This window comes from Tinamus guttatus, unplaced genomic scaffold (assembly GCF_059628265.1).
Source record: "Tinamus guttatus ecotype Peru unplaced genomic scaffold, ASM5962826v1 Tinamus_guttatus_pri_ptg000079l, whole genome shotgun sequence".
Taxonomy (NCBI): Eukaryota; Metazoa; Chordata; class Aves; order Tinamiformes; family Tinamidae; genus Tinamus; species Tinamus guttatus.
In genome coordinates, this window is record NW_028288613.1 from 3960018 (window position 1) to 3985963 (window position 25946).

The 25946-nt window shown below is 38.2% G+C and overlaps 1 protein-coding gene across 4 annotated transcripts in view; it reads left to right on the top strand.

Moving 5' to 3' along the window:
• Positions 1 to 25946, top strand: part of ATE1 (arginyltransferase 1) — a 59447-nt gene that overhangs the window by 634 nt on the left and 32867 nt on the right. For 2 of the 4 annotated variants that reach the window (XM_088520068.1, XM_088520066.1), the window contains exons 2-8: positions 874 to 937; positions 2496 to 2558; positions 3340 to 3443; positions 4051 to 4323; positions 8724 to 8956; positions 10142 to 10270; positions 19791 to 19823. In XM_088520068.1, coding sequence (XP_088376194.1) covers positions 876 to 937; positions 2496 to 2558; positions 3340 to 3443; positions 4051 to 4323; positions 8724 to 8956; positions 10142 to 10270; positions 19791 to 19823 — 897 coding nt within the window. In that variant the 5' untranslated portion in view covers positions 874 to 875. Of the gene's footprint in view, positions 1 to 873; positions 938 to 2495; positions 2559 to 3339; positions 3444 to 4050; positions 4324 to 8723; positions 8957 to 10141; positions 10271 to 10873; positions 11003 to 19790; positions 19824 to 25946 lie in introns of all 4 variants that reach the window. The other 2 variants (XM_088520070.1, XM_088520067.1) reach the window with 2 other exon arrangements.

Sequence of the window (25946 nt, forward strand, 5' to 3'; positions counted from 1 at the left end):
GAAGGGTTTTGGGGGCTCGTGTGGTTTTTATTTGCTTGTTTGTTTTGTTGTCGTTTTTTCAATTGCGTCTTTGGAGGAAGGCTGCTTTCCACTAATACTTAACAAATAGCTTCTTATATCTTTTAAGTATTTAAGTGTATGGTTCCCGATAAAAGGAAACTGCTGCTGTTTGCGTGGGGTCAGGTTGCCTGGGGGAGGTGTTCACCCTCTGCTCCTGTAGTTACCAACCTGTTTTATGGGATGGGAGGTCCACGCTGGCACCTCTGTGCACATTGGAGGCAGTAAGCGCGGGAGAGCTCTTTTTCCCCCAATATAGAAATACCCGTGCTAAAACTCTGCCCGGCAGTGCCAGTGCTCACACCGAAGCTGGTTTTATTGCATTCCTTGCTCAGCTTCATCCCTGCACGTGGGACCTGGTGCTCTTCCCCTTCAGTGCTAGGGAGCCTCTTAAGAGCCTGCTTTATTTTTTGAGTAACAGCCTGGAGCCTTCTTGCTGAAGCTGGATTACATTTAACTATGTTATATCTTAAACGTCGTGTGTAGCTATATTAAATTTAAGAAGGCTGGGAGCTGACAATTGCAAAGGACAGAGCTTCCCTGTGCGGAAGGGTTCAGCGGGCAGTGGCCCTGGGGACTCTCCTCTTCCCTCAGCTCCGGCCCTGGGGACTCTCCTCTTCCCTCAGCTCCAGATGTTGCTGTTCCCACACATCTGCTCCGCTCCCAAAGGGATCCCCGGGAAGGGCCGGAATCGGCTTTGGCATCTATTCAAAAGTCGGGGTTAACTGGATAGTTTCATAATAATAATTCTATGGAATTTGTCATGTTTTAAGTGGTCTACTTGTGGTCATTCACTTGTATGACTGTTTGTTACAGGCATGTGGGCACATTCGATGACGGTTCAGGATTACCAGGATCTCATAGATAGAGGATGGCGAAGGTAAACTAAACCAAAAATTAATCTACAGGGGCACGTTGTCAGTTAAGTAGCTTCTGTGACAGATGGGTGTAGGGAGCATTTTGTAGAAATGTCACCCTAAAAATAAGCTAAATTTTGAACAAATATTCTTTCTTGCTGTACATAGTAATAAAGATTCTCCTTGTTCTGCCTGATATAAAATGATGGGCACAATCAAGATCATGTGTGAATTAAAACTTGCAATATGGGGTAAATATGTTTGCATGGCATACTGTATTTAAACTGACAATATTCCTTCAAATTATTCTCCAATTTATTAAAGCAAGCCTTGACTATAAGGCACTATTTATTTTCAGTGGTGTTTGGAGCTCTACATTTCTTTTGTTCTTGGAGTTATACTTTAAAAATATACAATAATATTAATCTGCCAACTTTATATCTTGTGCCTTAAACGAGAGGATAGATTTTTAGTGCTAACCATTCATTGTTTGTAAGTTTAGGCCTTACTGGGCTAACTTTATGTGGAAGGAATGTTTTAGCTGTGGGTATGCCTAGACACTGTGAAAGTCTTGAATGTTCTAGGTCACTTTTAGGAACTATGTGCACCTCAAATGCAGGTTATTTGCAAAAGCTGTAAGTAGAAAAACTGAATAACTCATCTCTTCTATAGTGTCCTGTCCCTTTCCATACAGTCTAGCAACCATTGCACACATGAACAAATGGCTAGTCCAACAAGGACAATTTGGTGACTTTAGAAATATTTTAGATGCATCTGTTTTAGACATGCTGCAAGAGCAAACCACAGCAAGACAAGATGATCTTTAAATGTCCCTTCCAGCTTCCACTGTGCTGTGGTTCTGTGGAGGCGAACAGAAGGAGCTATCAATTCTAAGCAGTGCTGGGGTCACAGGTGTCTTTGGGGTGTCTTCTACAGCCCTGAGGGTTGCTTTACTAGATGCAAATTTGAAAAAGATGATAACCTCATCCTCCTTTTAATGCTAGGATTTCTGGCATTATTAATGCTGAATATGTTTGAGAACTTCTATTTCAGACTATCTAGGGAAAACCTGATTTTTGGGGTCAAAATCTTTAATTTTCCCCTTTCGTGCTCTAGTCTGCTGTCCTGCTCCGAGTCTTTTGACTCCTGGAGCTGCTGCTTTTCTTGCTAAGCCCCTCATGTGGGGAGATGATGACAGGTATTTTGAACTGGGCATCAGAGCTCATCCCAGCAGCTGTGCCCAGCTCTGCCAAGGAGCAGACAAGAGTGTGATGGGGATTCCCTTGCCCTCCAGGTAGATTCTGAACAGGGATCAGGCCAGGCTTTTGCTGGAGAATCCAGGATCTCTCTTATATATGAAAACACATACAGGACACAACGTGCTTTTCTAGTTGTGTTTTCTAATTGTATTCTTTCAAGTCATATTTGGTTATTCTAAGCTTGGAATTGAAGCCAAAAGTGAAGAACTTGCTTATTGACTTTTGATACTCTGATTTTAAGATAGCGATATTTTAAAGAATTTTTTTTTTTCCCATTTATTTTGTAGTCCATGTATCTTTAACTTTTAATTATTATTTTTAGAAGTGGAAAATATGTCTACAAGCCCATAATGAATGAAACATGTTGTCCTCAATATACAATAAGGTAAGAGACCCCCAAATGTTATTACTATTTGATTTGTAATTGATTTGACTGCTCCAGATGTGTCCAACCATAAATTGTCTTTTGTTGCTTTAAATACCTAAGACTTGAAAGATTAATTTATTTTTTATTGATAGTTTAAATACTAAACATACACCTCTAGGCTCATGCACAGGGCACATTGGAGAGTCTGTAATGCTTTCCTGTAAGCAGCCTGCTGTGTGTGTGCCCTTGCCTCTTGCTTCTGGATTTCAGTCCTGGGATTGCTTTCTTGCTCACTGGTTGCAGATGAGATAGTGTGTCAATATTCCACAAAAAAATGCTTTTTGTAGCCTGAACAAGAGAGCCTATCAACTCAATTATTGGTATGAATAATTCTTCTAGATACATTTTTATGACACTGGGAGGGAAACTGTTCTTATCAGTGCTGCATCCATTAGATGTGGAAAGACTCCAGTATCAGCCTCCTAGAAAACAAACACACACCTTTCCTACTGCTGTCAAGGCCATCCTGATGTGTTTTAGCAATTCGGGAATGTTCTGTGTGCGCGACTATAAAGATAAACATGCAGTACAAGGCAGCAGAATTCTGCTCATTCAAGAGCATTGATAGAATATGTGACTGCTTATTGTAAGAAAATATAAAATACGAAAAAATAAAATGCATGCAAAATAACCAGAAAATGCATATACAATGCATTTCTACGTGGTTCTGTACATTTTTCTGAAATAAACCTTCTCAAAAGGAAATAGATGAATAAAATATTTCTTTTTTATTTTTAAGATGCCAGGCTTTGCATTTTCAGACCTCCAAGTCTCACAAGAAAGTTTTGAAAAAAATGTTGAAATTTATTTCTAAAGGAGATGTTTCAAAAGCGGCGGCTGGAGGTAAGACGCTCTTCGCGCTCGAGAACCAAGACTAAGATTTGAAATGAGGATCAAGCTCCTGTGTTGTCTGGGTGGCTAATACACTTTACAAATGTGAAAGAGTCAGCCAGGTTGTATCTTTATAGTCTGTTTTGAAACAAGGGTAGGCAACATGTAGCCCAGAGAACAAATTTAGTGGTAGCTGATGTCCTGCTGCTTTTACCGGTGCTGAAACCGAGACTGGGTAGTCTGGGTTCTCTGGGTTGCAGTAGTACTTATGTCCAGTTTGCAACATTATTTGTTTATTTTAATTTTTTATTTATGGTGCGAGATTAGTGAAGGCCATCCAGTTTTAGAGTGAATAAAACTGTTCATATTTATGGGTTGGTATTAGTAATTCTTGGGTAACACTAATACCAACCCATAAATTACTTTACAATCCATTACTTTATGGATTGGTATTAGTGTTACAAAGCAAGCTTTTAGTATTTAGACTGGGAGGATATTGCAATCACTATCTGTTGCAAAATTAGCAATAATCTAGTATTAAGATGAACTGTGCAAAGTGTGAGCTGTCATTATGCAGAGAGAAATTCACTCACGCACGTTTTGCCGTTATTACCTACAGAAGAACCTATGGATTCCCATATAGAGGATGTAGTCTCGTGCAATTACGAGTACAGAAGTGAAGCTCATGTCAGTCAGGCTGAGTTGACGCCCTTCAGTGTGGATGACACAGAGAGCGTGGAGACTGAAGACAAGGAAAAAGAAGAAATAAAAGAAGAGGTGAATGTGAAGAAGGTGGAATCAGGTTCTCTTCAGATCCATGGAGCTGAGGACACAGCAGCCCCTGGAGAGCCGTCACATTCGACTAAAACTGCTCATGCGGTGCCCAAGCCAGGTATTCAAATTGGAATATTTTATTGTTGTTTCATATATTACATCCTTATCTGTAAATTTGGTACTGTGTTTCCATAGAAAGAGAAAGAAGACAGTCCAACTCATTTTACTTTCTGATACATTTGTACAAAGATATGACTCTTTAAAGAGCCAAAAAGTGAAAGTACAGGTTTACAAAGTTCAAGAGTTCTGTTTGAAATTAAATGGGATAGTGGAAGTATTTTTAGCATTTTAATAGTGTGGTAAATTTGTACTTTTTTATTACAGAAAAGGAAAATTCCTCTCTCTTTTTTGAGTTTTCACACAAAATCCTTACACTAAAAAAGCGTCGTCGTGTCGGTCATCTGCCATCCCTGTGTGTGTGTGAATAGCTGCTGTGATGCCTGGAGTGGAGCCTGCATCTCGTGGCACCTGTCAAGCTTTTCCCACAGCTTCTTATGCCAGAGAAGACCACGTGTCCCAGTCTTTGGGTCATCCTCTCTGTAGTGGGATCATAGCTGCTACTCGGGCGGAAAAGCGGGAAAAAGAGGGGAAAAGAGAGAAGCTGGCGGCTGTTTGGCCGGGATGCTCATGCAGGATGCAGCAGGTTGCTGCTTTTCTTATGTCTGCCCAGCTCTTCTCTTGCGTTTTGACCGTGTTCTTGTGACATGGCAGCACTTTCTGCAAGGAAGGTCAAAGATCTTGATGGGTATTGCCAAAATAGTTGATTTGATCAGTAGCCTATGCTGGGGAAGGAGGTGGATAAGTTACTCTTATGGCCCAAGGCTTGCACGATAGAAAACCTTCTTTTAGGGACAGTGCTTTCAGTTAGGCCTAGTATCCACAGTGGTAAATAATGGCAGCCAAATTCCTGGGAACACTGAGGACTTCAGAATTTCCGCCTCTCTTGGCAGGTAATACTAATTCCTATTTTCACTCGGATATTATATGTTAAAAATGCCTTTGTCTTCACAAGGATTTTGTCTTCTCCTTCCTATAATTTGGCTAATTCTAAGTAAAAGATTTTTTTTCATAGGTATACTGATACTATTTGACTGAAAATTTCACTGGTTTAACAATCAAATATGCACCTAAACAAAAGGAAAGGCTTCAGAAATGGTCAGCCAGAAAACCAGCAGTAGTGCTGCATGGAAAACTTATCTGAAATTGTATTTTAGATTTTTATTTTTAAAATGCACCTTCTTATATACCTGTTGAAGAAATTTTCAAAATGCTCTTCTTTTAAAAATAATTAATAGTAAAACTTTGAGTTATGTAGACGTCATTATAGAAACAAACGAAGTGCAGATTGGCAGCAAGTGGCAGTTTTGACTAAAGAGTATTAGTGTAAACCTGACGGTGTTTTGAAAAAGGCAAGGTATGGTCTTCAATTATGTTAAGAATAACATTGTGTAAAACTTTAAACACTGGGAAAGGAGGTAAAGGAAGTTGGAAACATTGCTTGTATTTAGTTTTTTAAAAAGAGGGGGCAAAAAGGGGAAATATTGCTTTTTTATTTTTCTCTCTGTAGATTTTAGAGGAAATATAATGAATAATAAATGCATTAGCAATCTTACTTGGTTTATCCTTAATTCTTTTTTTTAAGAGTAGTTGGTGTCACAGGTCAAACTTAGTTCAAAATTTTCCAGATAGAAAGATGTTTAGTTTTCATCTTGGAAAATGTAGACATATTCCATAATAAGATTGTTTAATTGCATTTTTATTCCTGTATAAACAAAACAGGTCATTGTCCTATAGGAATAATGGGCTGCTTCTGCACAGTTTCAGGTAGAGAAGAAAGTTTGCTTATGTCTGCATGCACCAGTCGTGGCTTCAAGCTTTCCTTGCTACCTTCTATAGCTTATAGAAGGTGTGAGACACGAAACAGACCCTGAGCCAGATGAAGCACTCGATCTTTCTTCAAATGCACCATGAGTATTTTAAATAAACTCTTCCACGGACTTGTTTGCCCATGGACTGGTCACATAATGTCTGTAATTTCTCCTAATTCTTCTCTTTTTTTGGTGAATGCTTTTAGCTGTGTGGAGGGAACACAAAAGCCTTACGTGAGGGGCAGGGATGCTCAGTTGTAAAATGTGCTCGTGCAGTTGTACAAAATGTGAAGAAGGTAGAAGTGCTGTTGGCTCTTTCTGCAGGTTCCTGAGATGCCCTCAGCATTTCAGCTCTCGTGGAGTTGGCCTGGAGCAGCCAGAGGGGCCTTTTTTGGACCTGGCTGCTGCTCTTGGCTCATCTGGGGAGTTGCCCATGGCTCAAACACTGAACGTCCTTGGCTGAGCAACAGCAAACATGGGCAAAAATGCATTTGGGCAAAGCTCTTATGCATGCACTTTTTTTTTGTTGTATTTCAGATTTCTTGGTCTTATTTTTCTATTATATCTCCATCTCCTAAAGGAGAGCTTGATGTTTCAGTGTAGTTGAAACTTGCTTGTGCTCCGGGTTCTGCGCAGTTAATACTGCGCTTTGGAAAGGGGTGCTACATGTTCTGGGACCAGAATTTCTTAAAACAGAACAAAACAACCTCCTCCCAAATTAAAAAGCCAAAGGGAAACCCCCCATCTGGCAATTCTGGGAGTTTTTCCTCATGGGTGTCCAGGGTGAGTTAAGGCATCATGTTTTGCCTGATGTAGGCATTAAAAAGCCTTCTTGGCTTTTTAATTTGGGAGGGGGTTGTTTGGATAATGTAGACATTAAAATCTTCTGGCATTACTGATGCTTGAGAATTGATTTCAATATAAACAAGATGCAGAGTGTTTTGACAGTGTCTGCAGTGTGTCTATTGGTGCACAGGGATGCAGGCAGCACCTCTGGAGGCTGCAAATCTTTGTAAACAAAGTAAATCCCAACCAGCAGTGAGCATTTAAAATATTAACATGCTCTCCATCTCCCCCCTCCTTGTCAGTGGAGGGGGTTTGGAGCACACAGAGAACGAGAAAGGTGTCACATCTGGCCAATTAGTTATGAGTAAGAGAGGGACAGGGGAAAAAATCTCTACTTAAATTTTCATGGAAACTCTGTGAAAAATAATTCCCATGGAATTTTCAGGCCTAGAGGAGAGTAAAGTGGGATTAGCCATAGTTAAATCTGGCTTCGGATTATGCTTTATTTCTTCTAAATATTAGCAGAGTTGAAATGTGTCACCACTTTTGTGCTTCAAATGAGAGCATTTCACCTTCTGGGGCGCTTCTTTCCCGTTTAAAAAGGTCAGTCTCCCTGCGGTTGCCAGCGTGGGTCTCCTCACAGGTTTCAGGAGAACACTAAGGTCATAAAAGCCGTCGTGAGCAGCTTGTCATGGTATTTGTGAAGATTTCTTTGCTCTGTACAAGATGTATGACTCCATATTCCCCTATGGGGACATGTCCTTTATTTCCAATCTCTTCCTATCTAAACCTTTAATATTATGGCACTTTTCTGGCCTGCAGCTCATCCACCAGCACCTCAGAGAGAGAGAAATAATAATTAGATTTATTTGTATTACTCTGGCTGTTTTATTATATATTTCATGTAACTCTCCCTCTGCTGAGAACAACTCTCCACGTTGTACAGAGCTTCCCTTTCCCCTTTACTCAACTTGTGAAGTCTGATGTTTGGCTACCTTGGGCTGCTACCTGGAATGGTTAATTTGCTTTGTTTTTGTTAACTTTGTGGTACTGTTATGTGTGTAAAATGAACTTGCCTCCTTAGCTGAGTAATTTGGACCACACTGCATTTATAATTCTAGTTGCTTTTTGGATTTGTGTTCCCATAAAACACAATGTATGCTGTAATGCTATTCTGAAATACTCTTTCCATGTTGATCCTCCTGTTTTCTAGGTTTGTCTTTTGTTTTAAATAAACCCCACTTCACAAACAGGACTTCATGAACAGTTGATCTGATACAGATACTGGGATACAGATTGGTGAAATTAAACCTATTAGTGAAAACACACAAACTGCATATTATTTTAGGCAAGGAGATATGTCTGTAGCCTTTTACAGCTCTCTTGCATGACATCAGTAGCTATTTGGATAAAAAAGATCTCCACCCCATCAAGTAAACAGGACCTTTTCTCTGCTTGCATGGTATGATAGCATAAGCAAAAAGCTGAAGGAAGTTTTTTTATTATTTTTAAGATATGTTTCCGAACAATTAGTTCAGAAATTAACTGACCTTTCCTGTTAATTAGAAGGAAGGTGCTAGTTCCAGCTCGCAGCATTGGGCAGCAGTAGAGGGAGATCATTGCACCACTTGGTTTGGCACTGGGCATCACTAAGGGCGGTGGGCAGCAAGTGTGGAGGATCTCACTATTTTCAGACTTCAGTTAATGATAACTTTAACCCTTTATTTTCTCTTCAGCCCCCATGCAAGAACTGCTTGCTTTTCAGCAGAAGGTGGTGTTGAGTTCTCTGTTGATGTCCTTGCAGGCAAAGGGGCTGATCTGAGCAAGCCGCCCTGTCGGAAAGCCAAGGACATTCGGAAGGAAAGGAAACTGCAGAAGCTCCTGCGGAACCAGCCGTGCGCGCCCGACGGCCCTGCCTGCCACGCAGGGGACCAGGCTTCGCTCCTGCAGAACTCCAAATCTAAAACAAATCAACCTAAAACCATCGAAGACTTCATTTTTGCCTCTTTACCCGATGATGCCGCGCACAAGTTGGAGGTAACGACGTTTACGTTGTCGCTGGAAACAATAAGGAAAAGTCTAGCTAAGGATTTTTTTTAACTCTCCAAAGGCTTAGATATTTATTACCTATGGTCTTATTGAAAAGTTCCAGTTTAAAGCTTAAAATCAAAGGCAAAAAATGTGCGATTCAGCTGAATTCTGTGGGACCACATGAGGGCACTCTTGCTCTAGTCTTAGCAGAGACTTAACACTTGTAAATTGATTTCATGCCCTGTGCCTTGAAAACTAAAGACTTTGGAGTAGTTGAGTGTTGAATGATGAGAGATTCAATATTTGGTTCTGAAATGTATAAATACTTAAATTACCTATGTTAGCAAATGTGGACAGGAAAACAGTAACAGTTTGTAAAACTAAGCTGATAAGAAGATAGCTGCTCGTTGTAAGTGTCATAGGTGTGTGTTGATGGCTCTGAAAGCCATAAAAATTTAGGCAGAAAATTTTACTTAAATATTGCAGCTTCCATAAAGTCTATTAGTAATATAAAGATAGTCATCTTGAAAACTTTTAGACTTCCTAACACATATTAATCATGACACCATTTTTTCTGAAAATTGAAAAACTTACCAGAAACTTATCAGAATATAAATATTTTCTTGTAGGTTTTGATCAATGGTAGTGAGAAATTGCATCTTAAATACTTTTTTCGGTAACTATTTAAGAGCATATTGATGGTAAATTAAAAGATTCACCCTAAATAATTGACAATAAGCCACAGAATTGATTTATTTCACTAATGCTTGCTAGTTTTTGCTAAGAAGTGTGTTGTGGCGTGTGAGTGTTTTTGTGTATGTCTGGGCTGTTTTTATTTTTGGTAAGAATGATTGTCAGGACGTTGAGATTGTGCTCCTACCATTCAGTGGTAACTGAATACGGGAGTGTTGTTACCTCTTCTCTTTTGGGTTTGAAAAATATGTTGGGCTCCCCTTGGGATTACTGCAGTACAGAAATGGTCTTTATCCAAAGAGAGACTTTTTAAAAAAAAAAAATATTGTTCTGCCTCTCATTTGTTATTGTTATTTACTGAAAAGTGTTTGTGTATTTCTTCCATAGGTATTTTAATTATCATAATTTGTAATTTGAGAATTTTATATTACGATGTTGTATATATTTGTATAGTTACTGTGACACTGTAATAATGAATGTTTTTAACTTCTTCTGAAGGTGAGGGTGGTGAGATCATCTCCACCAAGTTCACAGTTCAAAGCCACATTTCAGGAGTCTTACCAGGTCTATAAACGTTACCAGATGGTCATTCACAAGGACCCACCTGATAAACCAACTATAAATCAGGTCAGAAGGCCAAATGAATTTATGCAGACTTCAGCTCCCCCTCCATTTCATGGCTTGCATAGGGTCTAGGAGAATTATCCTTTTCTACTCCAAACATGTAAAATTTACCGAATGAGATCAACATCCTGAAAGTGCAAACTCTTTAGTGTTGCTTTGTGAGTGCCACAAATATTTGGTTTTAGTTGCAGACAGATAAGATAAAAAAAGCTACATGGTGATACTGTTGGGTAGAGATGGAGGAGATGAGATTTTCTGGATATTTTGTGGGCCTTAACAATACAGATCTCCAAAGAATTAAAAGTAGGTGGACTTACAGTTGGTCTTGCTGGCCTTGATCTGAGTGCTTGCTTAGGGAGGACAAGCATGATCAGGGCTATCATGCACGTGTAGAAATCCACACGTGCAATTTTTTTTCTTTAATGAAATTATCAGCAGTTTATGCTGATTAAGTTGCAGTATTTAATAAACCTCCCATTGTTATTCTGACTTCAGAGGCTTTGAAATGGCTAGGAGGAGATCTTACACTAGCCTTACCTTCAGAAGCAGAAAATGTGATTAAAGGGGCTCAAAACAGTGTTGCTTTGTATTTTCCTTGCTCTGAAGGTGAGGTTAGTACCTGTCTCCTTTGAGGACCCCCAGTTCAAATCATCCTTCAGCCAGTCAGCCGCTCTCTTTGCCAAGTATCAGATGGCCATACACAAGGACGCTCCTTCCGAGTGTGGCGAGAACGAGGTACAGTGCCCTGCATGCACCTTTGTCAGTTGTTTTTACAGCCTTCAGGGAAACGGTTGGAGATGGTGGCTCGGAGAACGATTCTGAAGAGGACGATGTTGTAGTTACCTTTGGAAGGGAAAACACGAGGTTTTTAGTAAGCTGCTGTGGTTGGCTTCAGCCCATGGGTAACTGAGCTGAAGAGAGAGCTATCATAGGCAAATACGTAAATAAATAATTAGGCTTGATACTGAAATATCCATTGGAAATAGTCTAATGATATGGATTTTTTTTTCCAAAAAACTTTGCCATTCTAAAGGTGTTTAGTACCATTTCTCCTTATTTTGACATTGTCTTGCTTGTTTTAATAGGCTAAGGTTTTAAAAGGCTCAGTTCTATTTCATTGCTAACAATCTCTCCTAAATCTACACCTGCACAGTGGGAAGAGCACAGAGACGTTACCGCAGGCAGGCTGGGCAGGAACGTGGTGTGTTTGAGTAAATCTGCTCTCAGAAAATAAGAGATGCTGTTGCTATGATGCTCATCCTAATAAGTAGAGAGAGAAGTGGGCATCTAAACAAACAGCATCCCTCTGGTTGGTGCCAGGCGGCCCAGCATTCCCATTAGCAGAATTCCCAAAATGCAGATCTCAAATCTGGCGTTAGGCTGTGTTGTGGGATGCCAATATTGATCCTCTGTCCACCCATCAACTCCTCTCTTCTAGAGAGTGAGAGTTACTGAGGTGATACCCAGCAAGCTGAGCCTGCTCTCCAGGTAGAGTAATAAAACCACGTAGTCGTTTGCTGGTCTTAGTTCAAAAGAAAGCGTAGGCTTTTTGCAGCATCTTTGAAATGCTGCTGTGGAAAGCCATCAAATGGCTTCACTTTTTGTAAAATAATATGAAGCAACAACAATAAACAGGCCCTGCCCTTCTTAAATTTTCTGACGTAACTGTGGTTAATTAAAATATGGTGGGATTTGGAAACATATAAAAAAAGTTTGAGGTATTTGCAAGATTTGTAATTGGCAGTAGCTGGCCAGTGACTAGTGACTTGACTTGTCTGATCCAACGGGTGTATTTCCATCCATTGGGAATGGATGGCAATAGACATTCCATCTATTTCCTTTATTTTCCAGTAAGTCTAGATATGATTGAGACTCCCCCATGCTTTTGCTAAAAAACTCTTTATACGAAGAGAGGGTTATAACACATTTACTCCTCCTGCAGAGAAATAAAAAATCTCCCTCTCCCATTTTTGTCTAAATTTTTCAACTGAGAGAGCAAAGAGGATAAAATCCTGGAGGTTAAGGACAATTCCCCTTTCCACTATCACAAGGTGTGAAGTCTGTCACATGTTATGTATTTCTAAACAGCAAGCAGATTAATTTCTGTTTATACTGTTATGAGGTTAAGAGGTTGGTTTCTTGGGACCTTTTTATACTTCTTTTTCTTGTTACCTAATATCGGTGTTTCCCTGCTGTACCTTTATCTTCCCCCTCTGATATAACGTTCTTGCAGGCTTAGGGGAGATGAAGACCTGCTGCTGTCTGTGGGAAATGTGAAAACTCCTCTGGCTAATGGTGATTTCTAAGTTAAAGATGGTTCTGGAGCACTAGTCAGTCGTGTTAAGCACAGTCGTTCAAGTGAATTCTTTACTTGGTTAAGATGATCTTTCTAGTCCCAGTTTTTGGGCTCTGAAGCTCAGTCACTGCCCTTCAGACAAACAGGTTCTGTGTTTCATCCCTGCAGGAAATAACGTGAAGAATTTAATCACACAACATGTATTTTGGTGCAAGCTAGAAGCCTTAACATTTTGCACTGAGGTAATCTAGGAGAGGAATTATCTGAGTCGCGACAACAGAAGATACCAAGGAGGGTAAAAGTGATTCAAGTTATTGAAAGGGAGAACAGAAAACGCCATCTGAAAGACCTCATTTTTTTTTCTTTCTCTTTTACAGACTTTTTAATATATCATTCAGACATTATGGAGCCAAGCAATCTTTTAAGTAAAGTTAGAGTGAAATTCTGTCCAGTACATAGGCCTTTTTATCAGGGTAATAACAAGTCTGCTTTGGGCTTGAAATTGGCAATCATCCAGGAAGCTTTGGGGTATAAAATTAAATTTAGCTTTTAATTTGTGTAAGCTATTATACATATCTATGCCTGGTGAATGAGCTTTCTTTTCAGGGAGAGTTCTGTATGCTGTTGTATTGTGGAAACCATTTAATTCTACATTTAGCTGAACACTTCACATTCAGAAACCTGCCCGGATGTAAATTCAGAATCCAACAAAAATATTATAAGATATATTAATAAGCTTTTTGAAGTATACTCTTAGATTATTGGCATTGTCATATACTGTCTTCCTATATCAGCTGCTAAACTGTTTGAATATTAACTTTATTACATTAAAAAGCAATTTTAGGAATAGGTTTATAATTCTGTGGTGATTTAGAAATAACACCAATGAGGAAAGCTTACAATATTAACAAAATTACAAAGACTACAGTATTAACAAAAGGTGTGTGGCCCCTGAAGCTGATTTTTGCTCAGTGAACATGAAGGAAGGCCCTCCTCCTGCATCTATACACTGAATTTTGTCAGGAAGATTTGATATGAGAAGGGGGAATAGATGAGTTCCAGGACAGGAAATTCACAGAATACTTAACACCAAAGATTATTTTGGCCTGTTAGGTAATGTCTGGTTAATGCCATTCTGAGACCCAGGGTAACTGATATTTGTGCCCTTTTAGAATTCTCCTCTTTGCTGTTATTGTGGTCAAGAAGTTGTTCCGTGAGAACAGCACCTCGGGCTTAAACAAAATTCCTGCGGTTGATAGGTATTTTCTTGATACGTATAGGCCAATAAAATGGTTTCTTGCAGTATTGATCTTCTGAACTTAATATTTTACTTTTGCTGCTACTAGTAATGAACTTGATTGTCTAAATCAAAGTGTCCATTAAAAGCCTAAAAGATTAAAAGATTATTACTAAGATTGTTACCCATGGGATTAGACACCTCGTATGTGGGGAAAATGAGCTCTGGATATTAACTGCTGTCCCAGCTCTCCAGAGCAACCCGTATCACTAGATCATTGCTGAATTGGGTAGGGTTATTTGGTCAAGGCGAATAACTGGTCCTTTCCACCTTTTTTTTTTTTTTTTTCAATATATATAGTGTCTCCATCATTTCCCATGTAGCTGCATTGCTTTTGTGAGTTCTAAGGAATTTGTTGTGCATCTGGTTCTGTATAGCTGAGGTTTCATGAATGAGTTGTGGCACCGTGGAACTCAGACACTGGCAGATTGGAATGAATGGCACGTCTAATAAGCCACAGAACCTTTCAGATTATGCACTTGATAACATCTATAGGATTTTTGGAGTTAATCTTAGAAATATACTGTCAATGTCATTACTGTATGTTTTAAAATATCCTTGTGCAATAGTAGAGACTTTTTTAGATCAAAGTCTAAATATTTGGGAAGCAGAAACACCCTCTCAGGAGTTTGTTTACCTGAAGTTCCACTGTCAACAAACCCTCTCCATCCTTCACCTTAATTTAATTTGTGGTCTCGTTTGAAAACCACGAATTGGATGTGCCTTTACATTCCTCAAGCCTGCATGTGGGTGAGAGAGAGCAAGTGAAGATAATCTGCTTACAAAGGTAGAGTAACTTATTAACTGTTAAAAGACTATTAGAAAATATTTTTTTTTGTAATAAAAATAAAATAAAAAGGATAATTCCAGGAGTGTAGGGCTCCTGATTTCAAAATTTAGGATTTATGAACGTTCATAGTTAAAGAAGTAAATTTGAATTTTGCTTGAGACAGCAGGCTTGTAGCTCATATATCTTAGTTATACTGCTATTAGAAAAATAGGCAGTCTTAGATACCAGTTTACCTTGGTAGTTAAAAAAAAAAATACAGCCCTCCTACTGAGCTACAGCTTATAACGATATTTTTTAATCATCCTGCTCATACAGTTTTCTCTGAGGCAATAGATGGAACTGAGTTGTGTGTTCACCGAGGAGGTGCTGTATTGCTGTTTGCCGAACAAGGGAGTTCCTGTGCAAGATGCAATTTGGAGAATATTATCCTAGATCACGCAGTGTAATGGATTCTGTGCATCCTTCCATTAAACAGGCATTAAGTCTTTCTCTTTATTATCAATGAAAAATCAATTGAAAGACTCATACGTGATCAGCAGATCAACAGTAACATAATTACACAAGTTGTATTAATGAAATCTTTCCTTTTTTTTTTTTTTTTTTTGCTTATTTGTTGCAATAAATCTAATCATAAATCATAATTATAAATAAAGCTTTGCCATAGTAAATCATGCTCAGAGGCGGAAGAGGAGCTGGGCTAATTTGCATCTTAACATTTGATTATCTCTGGGAGGGAAATTTGCCTCTTTTCCAGTGAATGGAGTGTTTGATATGCCTGGGTTAAAACACTGACATTGCATCTAGTTCCTGAGTGTGGTTTTTAGGCTGCCGGGTTTTTTATAGCAGTTTTTGTCTTCAAGAAACATAGCTGCAGTGTAAACGAAACAAGCTATGTGGCAGCTCTACAAGTTAGAAAACATTTCCATAAATGATCATAAAAATTCTCCAGTAGTTTTTAGAAAGAGTGAACAGTTTACTGTTGTTTAGACACAGAAGCAAGCATTTTATTTAACTTTTCAGGGGTGTTTTATAATGAGAAGCTTGTAGAAAAATAGTATGTGTCTCCGTTCCCACTGCAATGCTAGCTGGACACTTTCTTTACTTTGTGCTTAGCTAAATATTTGTCTTGGAAGAAAGGAATTTAACAACGTACAAAAGATACCCTGTTTGAAAAGGTGCAAAGAATTACTGAAATAGGCTTTTTCTTTTCCGTTTTCTTAATTGCCTTCTCAAAATGTACTTAAACTAATACAGAAAAGTGAATAAGAAGCCTTAAGAAATGCCAGGGAACGCATTCTGTTCATCTTGAAAGTTATATTAGCAAAAAAAAAATAATAACAAATAATAAATATAGTAGCTGTGGTGGTTATTTTTAAAGTTCTCAGCCTGTCGTTGTTGTTGTTTTTTTACCCTTTCAGCTGATGACAGGGCTAATCTGATGATTTCATGGCCGGCTGCTGCTTCAGAGGAATCTGCCTCTATTTGATAATCATGTTACAGATCTATGATGGTGTTAATTTAAAAGCTGGGAACCAGCCCTTGTGCATCTGGCTGATTCATTCTTTTTGCTTGTGTGGGCCTCGAAACCATAGATTTTCTTTTTCTTGAAGTGGCTATGAGAGCCCAAGAATTCAGGCATCTAGTAGATTAAGCAGTTTATCCACAGCTGTATTGATTCAGTTCAGGCTAAAATTTTTGCTTCTAAATTTATTTTTACCAGTTTTGATACAGAATTGTCTTATTTAAGTCCGTTATAAAAATCTTTATTGTAAGGCTGTCAAATTTTCTTCTGAGAAGACAAAGTTGCAGGATTATTTCTCACTCCGTAATGGATTTGAAGCTGTAATTCTGAAATGTAAGTTCTGTCCTCCAGTATTTTTTTTTTTTATTATTTCCCCAGTCAAATTCTTGTTTGGAAAAACTGCATTTGGGTCACAGACTTGAACTTTAAACCCCCCATTTTTTACATAGGGAGTTTTGGAAACCCTCTTTCCCCATGTGGTCCGTGGGTGTCTCTGAGGCTGTGCTCTGTCACCGTTCGTGTGGGTCACTGTCCAGAATGCCAAATAGCTCCTGTCCAAGAATGGTTTGCACCATCTGTTCTTATGAACCTGCTGCATTTCGTCTTATTTGCTATTCATGACCATATTTTCGGTAATTATTAAAATGTTACAGCATTTAGTTCATTGTTCAGGTTAATTTCAGTAAAGCTTCATAGTACTTTCTAACCTTATTGTCTAGTCTATTTGGCCTAGCCTGCTTTGATCTAAGGTTTTTTTTTTTTTTTTAAATTGCTTATTTTTTATTCTTGTCACTCCACAACATTAGAGTTAAAACTGATTATAATGGTGACTGTTTCTGATAGAGGGGATGATTTCAATTAATATATATCAGCCTGCACCAATGCACAACAGAAATGTGGCGGTGTCTCCCAGGACGAGGTGTTTGTTCATTTGGCCCCTGGAGCTCCCAAAATGGGGCAAAAAAAACCCCAGAGTGTGAGAATTCTCCCCCAGGCAGGAAGATTAGCTTGGCACGTAGAGGTGACACCCCTATGGGATATGGGATTGGGATATGCCGTGGGATATGGGATCGGTCTTGCCTATGAAAACTCCTGATACTGATTTTTGCTTTTGTGAACCTGGCACTTCTGTTATAAACCAAGATGCAACCAAAGCCCCTTGTGTTTTCCAGACCCACTCAGAGGCTAGATTAAAAGGGGCTTCGAGCCTATATGTTTTGCTAATCCCTACTTTAATCAATATTAAAATTTCCTTACAAATAAGAGCAAACCTCCTTGCTGTCAAAATTAAAATTTTAGATTGATGCCTTTCTGTGATGTTTTCTTGCTGAATATTACAACCGATTTTAGTTACTGGTGATGACAGCTCAAAGCTGTTTCTTCCTAAAACGGTCATTGTGTTTTACTGGCAACTTTTGCTTTCGAAAAGTTAATGTCCTAAGAGGTGAAGCCCATTCTGGTTTAACATCCAAAACATCTGACTATCCTCTCCCTCTTGTAAAATGAAGTAGGTGATAATAATCTAATTTTATTGCAGGTTTTAGACATGGACTTCTGCCCTTGCTCTAGCAGTTACCTTTGGGTTGAAACCAAATCTTCCTTTTATTTTTCGACATTTTCACCCGTTGTTTTAACTCTTAATGATGTGTTCATCTCTTAGTTTTATTAGATATGTTTTGACTTTCCCCCCTTTCTTCAGTAAAGTCATGGATTCTTTATGGCAATTGTAATTGGTTTGCACAAAAGTAAAAGTGTTGTTGACTTCATATATATCATAGCTTATATAAAGTTACATTTTATGTAAATCAGTTTTGAATTAGAAGGTCTTTCTAGGCAGCAGTATAGATAGCTGCAGCTTTGTATACTCCCTGGAAAGCAGAAGTTTCAGATGCACTTAGGAAAAAATTCCCCTCCTCCCCCCAAACACACGCACAAAAAAAGGAATTGTACAGCGTGGCCTGGAGAATCCATAAAAGTATTTGAAAGGTGGTTGGCTCAGTTTTCTCACCCATAGGGTTTGACTTGCGCTATAAAGCTCCAGTTGCAGATTAAGAACTATTGGGGGTCTTCTGACATCAAAATTAATAACACATGTTTTGATTTTTTTTTTCCTGGTGCCTGCACATTCTGAAATTATTGGCTGTAATGACTGATACGCTAGCAGTGTAGGAATTTATAAATCTCTTTTCTTTTTTAATGGAAATGTAATAATTTGAATATTGAATTACTTTTTCTCTCAAGTATCCCCCGTCACACACACCCACCGCTCTGTCCCCGTCCCTCGAATCAGTAAAGGTTCTAGAGCTGAACTGGGCTGTTGCAGCCATTGCATTTTTCCTGGCTTCTAATAAAGCTCGGAATAACTCCAGGTGCCCAGGACTCCGAGTAAACCAGAAATGCCTGATGATGGATGCTGTGAGTATCGTTGTCTGTAGTAGCAGCCTACAGGAATTCCGTATTCATCCCCAAAACACGCGTCCAAATATTGACCATTCATGTGCAGAGCAGCCAGCTAGCTGTTTCTGTGTGTTTGAGAGAGGACTTGAATAAAATTGGTGTTGTGGAAAAACCTGAAATCTGACATCTGCCAAGCCTTCGTTTTTCAGCATCTACTCTATAACGTGTTTCAGGGCCTCTTAATTACAGCTAGGGTTCGTCGCATGCTTTATGCTATGCTGGCAATATTAACGTTAATTAATATTAATTTAATGTTTGCGATGCAGCCTCTGGTAGACGTATGGATTTTTATTTCTAAAAACTGCTTTAAAGCTCTTTCATTCAAATATACACTTTCTGTAGAAGAGAAAATTTTAGTTACACTGTACATAAAGCTTTGTCCTAATTCAACAGTTTACGACCCTGGATCTCCTTGTTGTTGCTTTCCTTAATATCTTAAGTGTGTTATATGTGGAATCCGCCAGGAAGGAGCTATTCCTGTCAAATAGGTAACTGATGATAAATAAAAAACTGTAATTGTTGATTAATCTCAGAGTCTTGAAAAAGCTTCAAATTAAAAGCTGCAGACTTTGCCTTTGATTTGATCCGTGGCCGGTGACTCTGAGTACGAGGTCGAGTTAGGAAAACGCTTGCACTTTCAGGAAGTTGGTTTCTTTGTGGTTTTGAATGCAAATACAACTTAATTTCTCCCAAGACATTTTTGGGTCCTAAAAGCCTTGCTTTGGTGATTAGGGTGGTCCTGGTGGAAGTGTGGGCCAGGCAGTTGCAGAGAAGGAAGAAGCAAATATGTAGGAATTACTTTAGAATAAAGGAAACCAGAGCCACCCTTGCATTACAAAGTTATAATTCGCTCACGTTCTAGAAATCTTTTTCTATTTTGTATATAGATGAGTCTGAAGTGCTTGGAATGGTTTAGCATTTCATCTGTTGGTACTGGCTAGCAAGATGGGAAGTGGCAATTTATTTCTGCAAGCCTTATTTGAACTCTTTAAATTTGTTGGTATCTTTCAAATATCCAGTTTTGAAAAGTATGTGTTCATCTGTTACTATATCCTAAAGTATTAGTGTTGCTAATGTATTCTTGTTTTTTTGCTTTACTTTTGTGGACTCTCTTCTTGGGAATGATGTGAAAATTTGCTGTTTCCGATGAACCCGATGCAGTTCACGCGATTCCTCTGTGATTCTCCACTTGAGGTACGTATGAATTGTAGGACTAAGTTGTGAGATGAATTCTTCTTTTTTCTCCCTCTGCAATTTCCTTGTCAATAAACCGTTATGGGCATAGTTCATGTGTTGTGATATTTGTGTCATCACCAGGTGGTAAGGAAGGTGTGTGGTGTTATCGGAGAAGTCTGAGGAGGCGGATAATGAAATTGCACTGAATTTTGTATTACTACAGTAAAAACTAGTGGCAGAAACAAAGTGCTGTTTTGGGGGTTGGTTCTTCTTTTGTGAAAGAAAATAAAATATTTCTAGATATCTCTTTGAACTTGTATTTAACCATGTTTTGAGCTAAGAGCTCAGGAGAGTTGATCTTACTTCAATTCCAGTAAACAAACTGTAGGAGATTTGTGGCACTGTTTTTCTTGTTAGTCTTAAAGAGTTAACTACCGTGTGACTCTAATGAAATTGTCAGGTTATAGTAATTACACTAGTAATTTGATATGTTGCAGTTTGAATGAAGCCATGTGTGGAGAGTCTGTTGCTTTTCTCTGCTGAGTCCCTTGCCTTTACATTCCTGAAAGCTGAAGAGTAATAGAGCTCATTAGGCTTTATAGGAAAAGGGCTTTTATCACCTCGTCAACTCTAGCAGCAGATTTCCATTATATTCTTAATTTCGTATGGCTGCATAGATGTTGATGCACGCTTCCCTCCCAGGTTTATACCAGTATTGTTTCTTACAGACACTTTTTATTGACATTTTGAAGCTTGAATTAAATTTTGTGTGGCACCACTACAGATGTCTTCAATTAGAGGAAGTTAAATAAAAGGGTTATATATCAGAGGCCAAGGGATTCTTGAAATTCTTTATCCTAAAGCAGTTGCCACAAGCAAATCTAGTAGTGTGCTCTCTGTTTACTTTTGAGCAAAAATAATTTAAAATATTTTCAGATCAGGTTTAAAGCTTACATTATTTCAATTTGCATCAAAAATGTGAATTACTACTGAAACGCTTTCTTTCCTCCCCTCCTCCCCTTTTTTTAAAAAAATACTAATTTTAGTCTCAATTTTAGCTATTCGCTCTGTAACAAAGAATGACTAATTCTAAAAAATGATACAGAGAATAGTAGCAGGAAATTAGGAAATTTTCTAGTAGTAAACAGAATACTGTAGAGTCTGAACTGTTTGCTTTTTGTTTACTTTTCCTTTCCCCTTAGATGGTACATTTAAATATTTGCCATTTTATCACCTTGCTTGGGAAGACAGGATTGTAGTGGCTCAGGGTAGGAGAGTGGCTGGCACGAGACTGCCAGGGGAGGCTGGGCACTGTGGTCCTGTTTGGTATAAGATGTGCTGAACTTAATCTAAATGAGTATAAATTGATATTATAGGCTTTATCACCACCTTCCCGTAATGAATTAAATATGTATTATAACCTTTCAGCATTTTTTTTCCTGAAGTTGAGAGCCGTGGCTTCTTCAGGCCGTGCGGAAGCTGTGCACATTTTCTGATCCTACTTTCAGCATTTTTATGTACTATTTTCTATTGCTACAGTATCATTTCTGCGATATGTTGATTAAAACTAGCCTCCAAATTTAGATGCATGATGGAATTGCAGTGCAGAATGATGACTTTTTTCTATATCCCTTTCTAGTTGCTCTTCAGTCTTGCATTTTGACTGATGCTGAGCGTTAAGTTGATGTTTTCATAAAACTGCCCTCGGTATCTCAAAAAGAATTTTTTAGTGTGAAATGCTAACTTACACCCCTTGTTTTGAATGCAACACTTAGCAATGCTTTTCCCATTCACTTTGCGTTGGATTTATGAACATCTGATGCTGCTTCTGTCTTTAATTGCGAGTATCCCAGGTTGTCCCTGCAGTTCTTTGCACTCCATTCTTGTGTTATGATCTTGAATACTTTGAAATCCTCGGCATGATTTGCTGTAATGCTGTTGAGTCATCTTTGGTATGGAGAACAGAAGAGGCTGTGCGTTAAGCTCAGTGCTTTTCATAACGTAAATGATGATTTCTTCTTATTTTGGTTCTTCTTATTGAGATGACTGTGGAAAGTTAAAGACCCGAAAGGTGTCTGTGAATCTTCATGACCTCTCTTCAAAAGCACATTGACTTCTGCTCAGGTTTATTATGGTTATTAACATGGTGCTAGTTCTTGGGAGATCTAATAGCAGATGTTTATCTGGTATGGTTACAGATCTATAATTCTCTGGATTGCCTCCTAAAAAATGTCAAGTTTCAGTCATATTTTGTGTCCTTTAGGGACAAAAACAAGTGTAATTTATTTCCTTTTAAGATCCTGCTAAATTTCTTTGCTTTTTCATGGGTATTTCTCTTGACTTTATGGCAATAAGCAGTCTCTTGCCCTTGTGCCTTTATAGCTTTCCTAATCCTTTTAGCATTTTAAACTTCCTATCACTATGCTGGTTAGCTGACAGTGCAGCTCTAATGGTGTAACTGTTTCCTGTTGAGGTGGCTCTGTAGAGCCAGTGTATTGCATTCTGATGCTCTTAATTTATTTATTAAAAAAAAAACAAAGAATTGCCACCTCTCTGCTGACACAGCTTATACTTTTAAGGTGCTTTTATAGCATCCCCGCTAATCTGTAATGAACGCAGGACATAGAGAAGAGGAAATAGGTTGCTAACCAAGAGAGATAGGAATCTACCGTACGGTAGGTTTTGTGTGTGTGCCCTTGGGAAAGGACCTGCTGGAATTAATCACTTCATTTCTTTAGCAAGTAATTTCCAGTGGAGTGTAGAAGTGACAGGTTTCCTGTTTTTCCCTGTAAGGAATAGCATGGACTTCATCTCCTTCTCCCTTCGTCCGCAGCAGAGGGCAAAATGGAAGCGTTCTAAGTAGAAAGTTGACGTGATGTTGGCACGAGACCTTCCCGGGAAAAAGGGAATGGAGGAGTTGTCAGGGTCAGGAATCCTGTTGGGTAGAGGATTGCAGAGAGCTTTCTGGGATCACTGTCAGTCTGGCGTGGTGGTTAATTTTCATACGGGAACACTTTCTTAAAAGTAACAGGAAAAACTCATGTGCTTTGAAGCAAAATTAGTATTACAGAAGCTTCACTTTGAACATAATTTAACACGGGGTGTATTTGATGACCATTTAAATGGAGTATACGAATCAGTACCATGCAATGCAAGTTGATACTAAGTATTTAAATGTCAATACTGCTTTATAAAATATGAGAAATAAAGTGTATCGATGGACTCCCTAGCTAGCTGGGTATGAATACAAGTAGAATTAATTTGCAATATAATGTATTTTTCTCTGAAGCTTAAGCCTTGTGGAGGAAATAACCTGCTTTCATAGTTTTGTCATGGATTTGGTTCTTACGATGTTCAAACAATCAAAATATCTGATTATCTTTGTACTGAAGTTTGAGTATAAATTGTTAATTTTAAACAAATTGGCCCCTCTGCATCATTTTTTTCCCTACAGATCTGGAGCTGTTGCATGTTTGTTTGGCAGTACCATCCAACCTAGAAGTAGGCAACAGAACCAGCTACATCCCTATTTGCTGCTGCTGCGGGCTCAAACCTTTTACTTTTAGGTCCTTTATGTAAATTGATGAAAATAGATAACTCTTTTTTTTCTTTTTTTTTTTCTTTTTTTTTTTCCCCCTAATAAGGTTTAAAATTGAGGCAGAAGTAGCTATGCAAACTGCAGGTTTTTAATGGTGCCTCCTCAAACATACTTATTTGTGCTCTGGCTCTCATTTTTTGCTGTAGTGTTTACTCCCTTAACTTATTAAATATATATAAATACATATAAATCTATTAACTTTTAAATTTCCCATTTTTTATGTGATCTGTAGAGCACTTGACCTTTTTTGTTTATTTATTTAGTAAAAGAAAGCCTGGAAGCACCAATAGTTGAATCTCGTTGCTTAGGGGAGTAGGCAAATACTGCTTTTAAACTCACTGACTTTCCACGTTAATAATGTCTCTGATATTGCATTTGATGACTCATTAATCACAGAAATTGTGACATTTAGTGACCAAAACATCTCGTGTTTTTGTAGCACTAGGGCTGGGGTGTATTATTCTGGGGAGCCCTCCCTGCTGGGGCTTGCTCAGCTGGTGTCACTTACTATAAGTTTTACACTGCCCTGACAAACGTGGTCCCAGGAGGACATGTCAGTAGTGTGAAATAATATAACCTGTTTCAAGAAAATGCTTTATATTATATAAAGCATTTTATATGTTTATTTATGTTTTATATATATTTTATATTATATATATATATTATTATATTATTATTATATATTTTATATATATATTATATATTACATATATATGCCCAATTACATGTCAGATTGCTGGGATGATACATAAGAAATCACGTTAATGGGGCCAACTATTGGTTGGGATGTTGTGCATAATACCTATGCACATTACAAAGGATCACATTGTATAAAAACTTTTCAATGGGGAGAAAAAATGTTACTTTTTTTTTTTTCTTAAATATGATTTATTAATGTAATGGGGTTCTCAGAACATTTTGTCTGAAATCAGTGCTGTGCATATGTTCATTATAAAACATAGCCTCTTTTATGTATATAATATTTCACTGTAATTGAATTAGTGCAATAATGATGTAGTTTATACCCTACTGAAAGTTCCTACCTGATGGAGGTATTTCAGTTTGCAGATGTCTGCTGGCTGAATCCATGCGATGCCCGTTCACACACGGACACCTTCTTTTAGCTTTAGAAGACTGTGAAGTGTCTTGAGTGCATTTTTTGCCTGTTTTGTTATAGACAAATTTCTTTCAATACTCAGTAATTTCTCTACACTGCATTTTTGTCTCTACCAAACTATTTAGCTGAGGGGCTATGTAGTTTTCTTGGATGTGCACAGCTTAGCCTCATGGCCTTGTGTTTCAACCAAGTTGGAAACAATTCAGTTTACAAGAAATCCAAGTATTTGTTTTGCAATAGTGTAATACAGAAGTGTGCTAGATTCCATGTACTGAGTTGAAGTTCTCTAAAGGGCATGAACAGAGGCTTCTGCCTGTCACCTTGTGGATGCACAGCAGAGTATTTGCCCTGTTCTGATTCTTTTTCCTGAGCACTAAGGGCAGCTTTGGCTCCTGGAAGGAGCTCCTGGCTGAGTCACGCGTCCTTTTGCTTTTCTAAATGCTAAAATAAACCACCATTGAAAAACAAGTCAGTTAATGTCACTTAGAAATCATAGGAAGGGGATTAAGTATAAGATGGAGGTCTTTGAGCATGCACGAAGGAAATTATTTATAAAGGGGAAATAAAATGTTTTTTATGTGATACTTGTTTAAGCAAATCTACTTTATGCTGAAAATTGCATTTCCTCTTGATTTACATAGGATATCTCTGCCATTTTTACTGTTGTTTTGGTAGCTGAGAAGTGAGCTTAACCTGTGCTGAGAAATCCTTAGAGAAAAATCAAGTTTCTAAAACTTTGACCAAGTCACTAGTAGGACTGTCTGTACTTGGAAATGTTTGTGCTGACCCTATGTTGTCTCTTTGCCTGTTCTGAAAATATATGTATGGTGTGGGCAAATATAGCTACTAAATCAGTAAATGGTCACATACATGAGGAGTAAGCCAGCTTAATATGCTAATATCCTAGTATAATATCCCCATAGGCTGTAGAATTCAGCTCTTGGATATTTGACCATTTCATTTTTCCCATTATCTGTAGCTATGTATCTAGAGTCATACTGTAAAATTTTGTATAAAACGGCAAATGTTTTATTATAGGGCCTTTATTTTGGAACTTATTGCTTGGATAAGTCAGTCAAAATGACTTTTGTTCCTGCGATTCATTTCTTTTGACACATGTGGTAACAATTAGAATAACTTCTCCTGACCATCATCTCGTCAGTCTACGCTACTGTATCAAAATACTCGATTAAACCCACCTTCTGTTGTTGTAATGCAAACCAGTTGGTAATAGCAGGTAATATTGCCAGATTTATTGAGTGAGAAGCAGCTTTCCGAAGATCTGGCCATAGAGTGAAAAACATGACTAGATGGATTATTAAATTGAGCACTGTGGAATTCAGGATTAACGTAAACTTGACATGAGAGAAAACGGCGTGCCAAAGTCACTCGTGTGGTACACGTCAATCACACATTGAAAACCTGA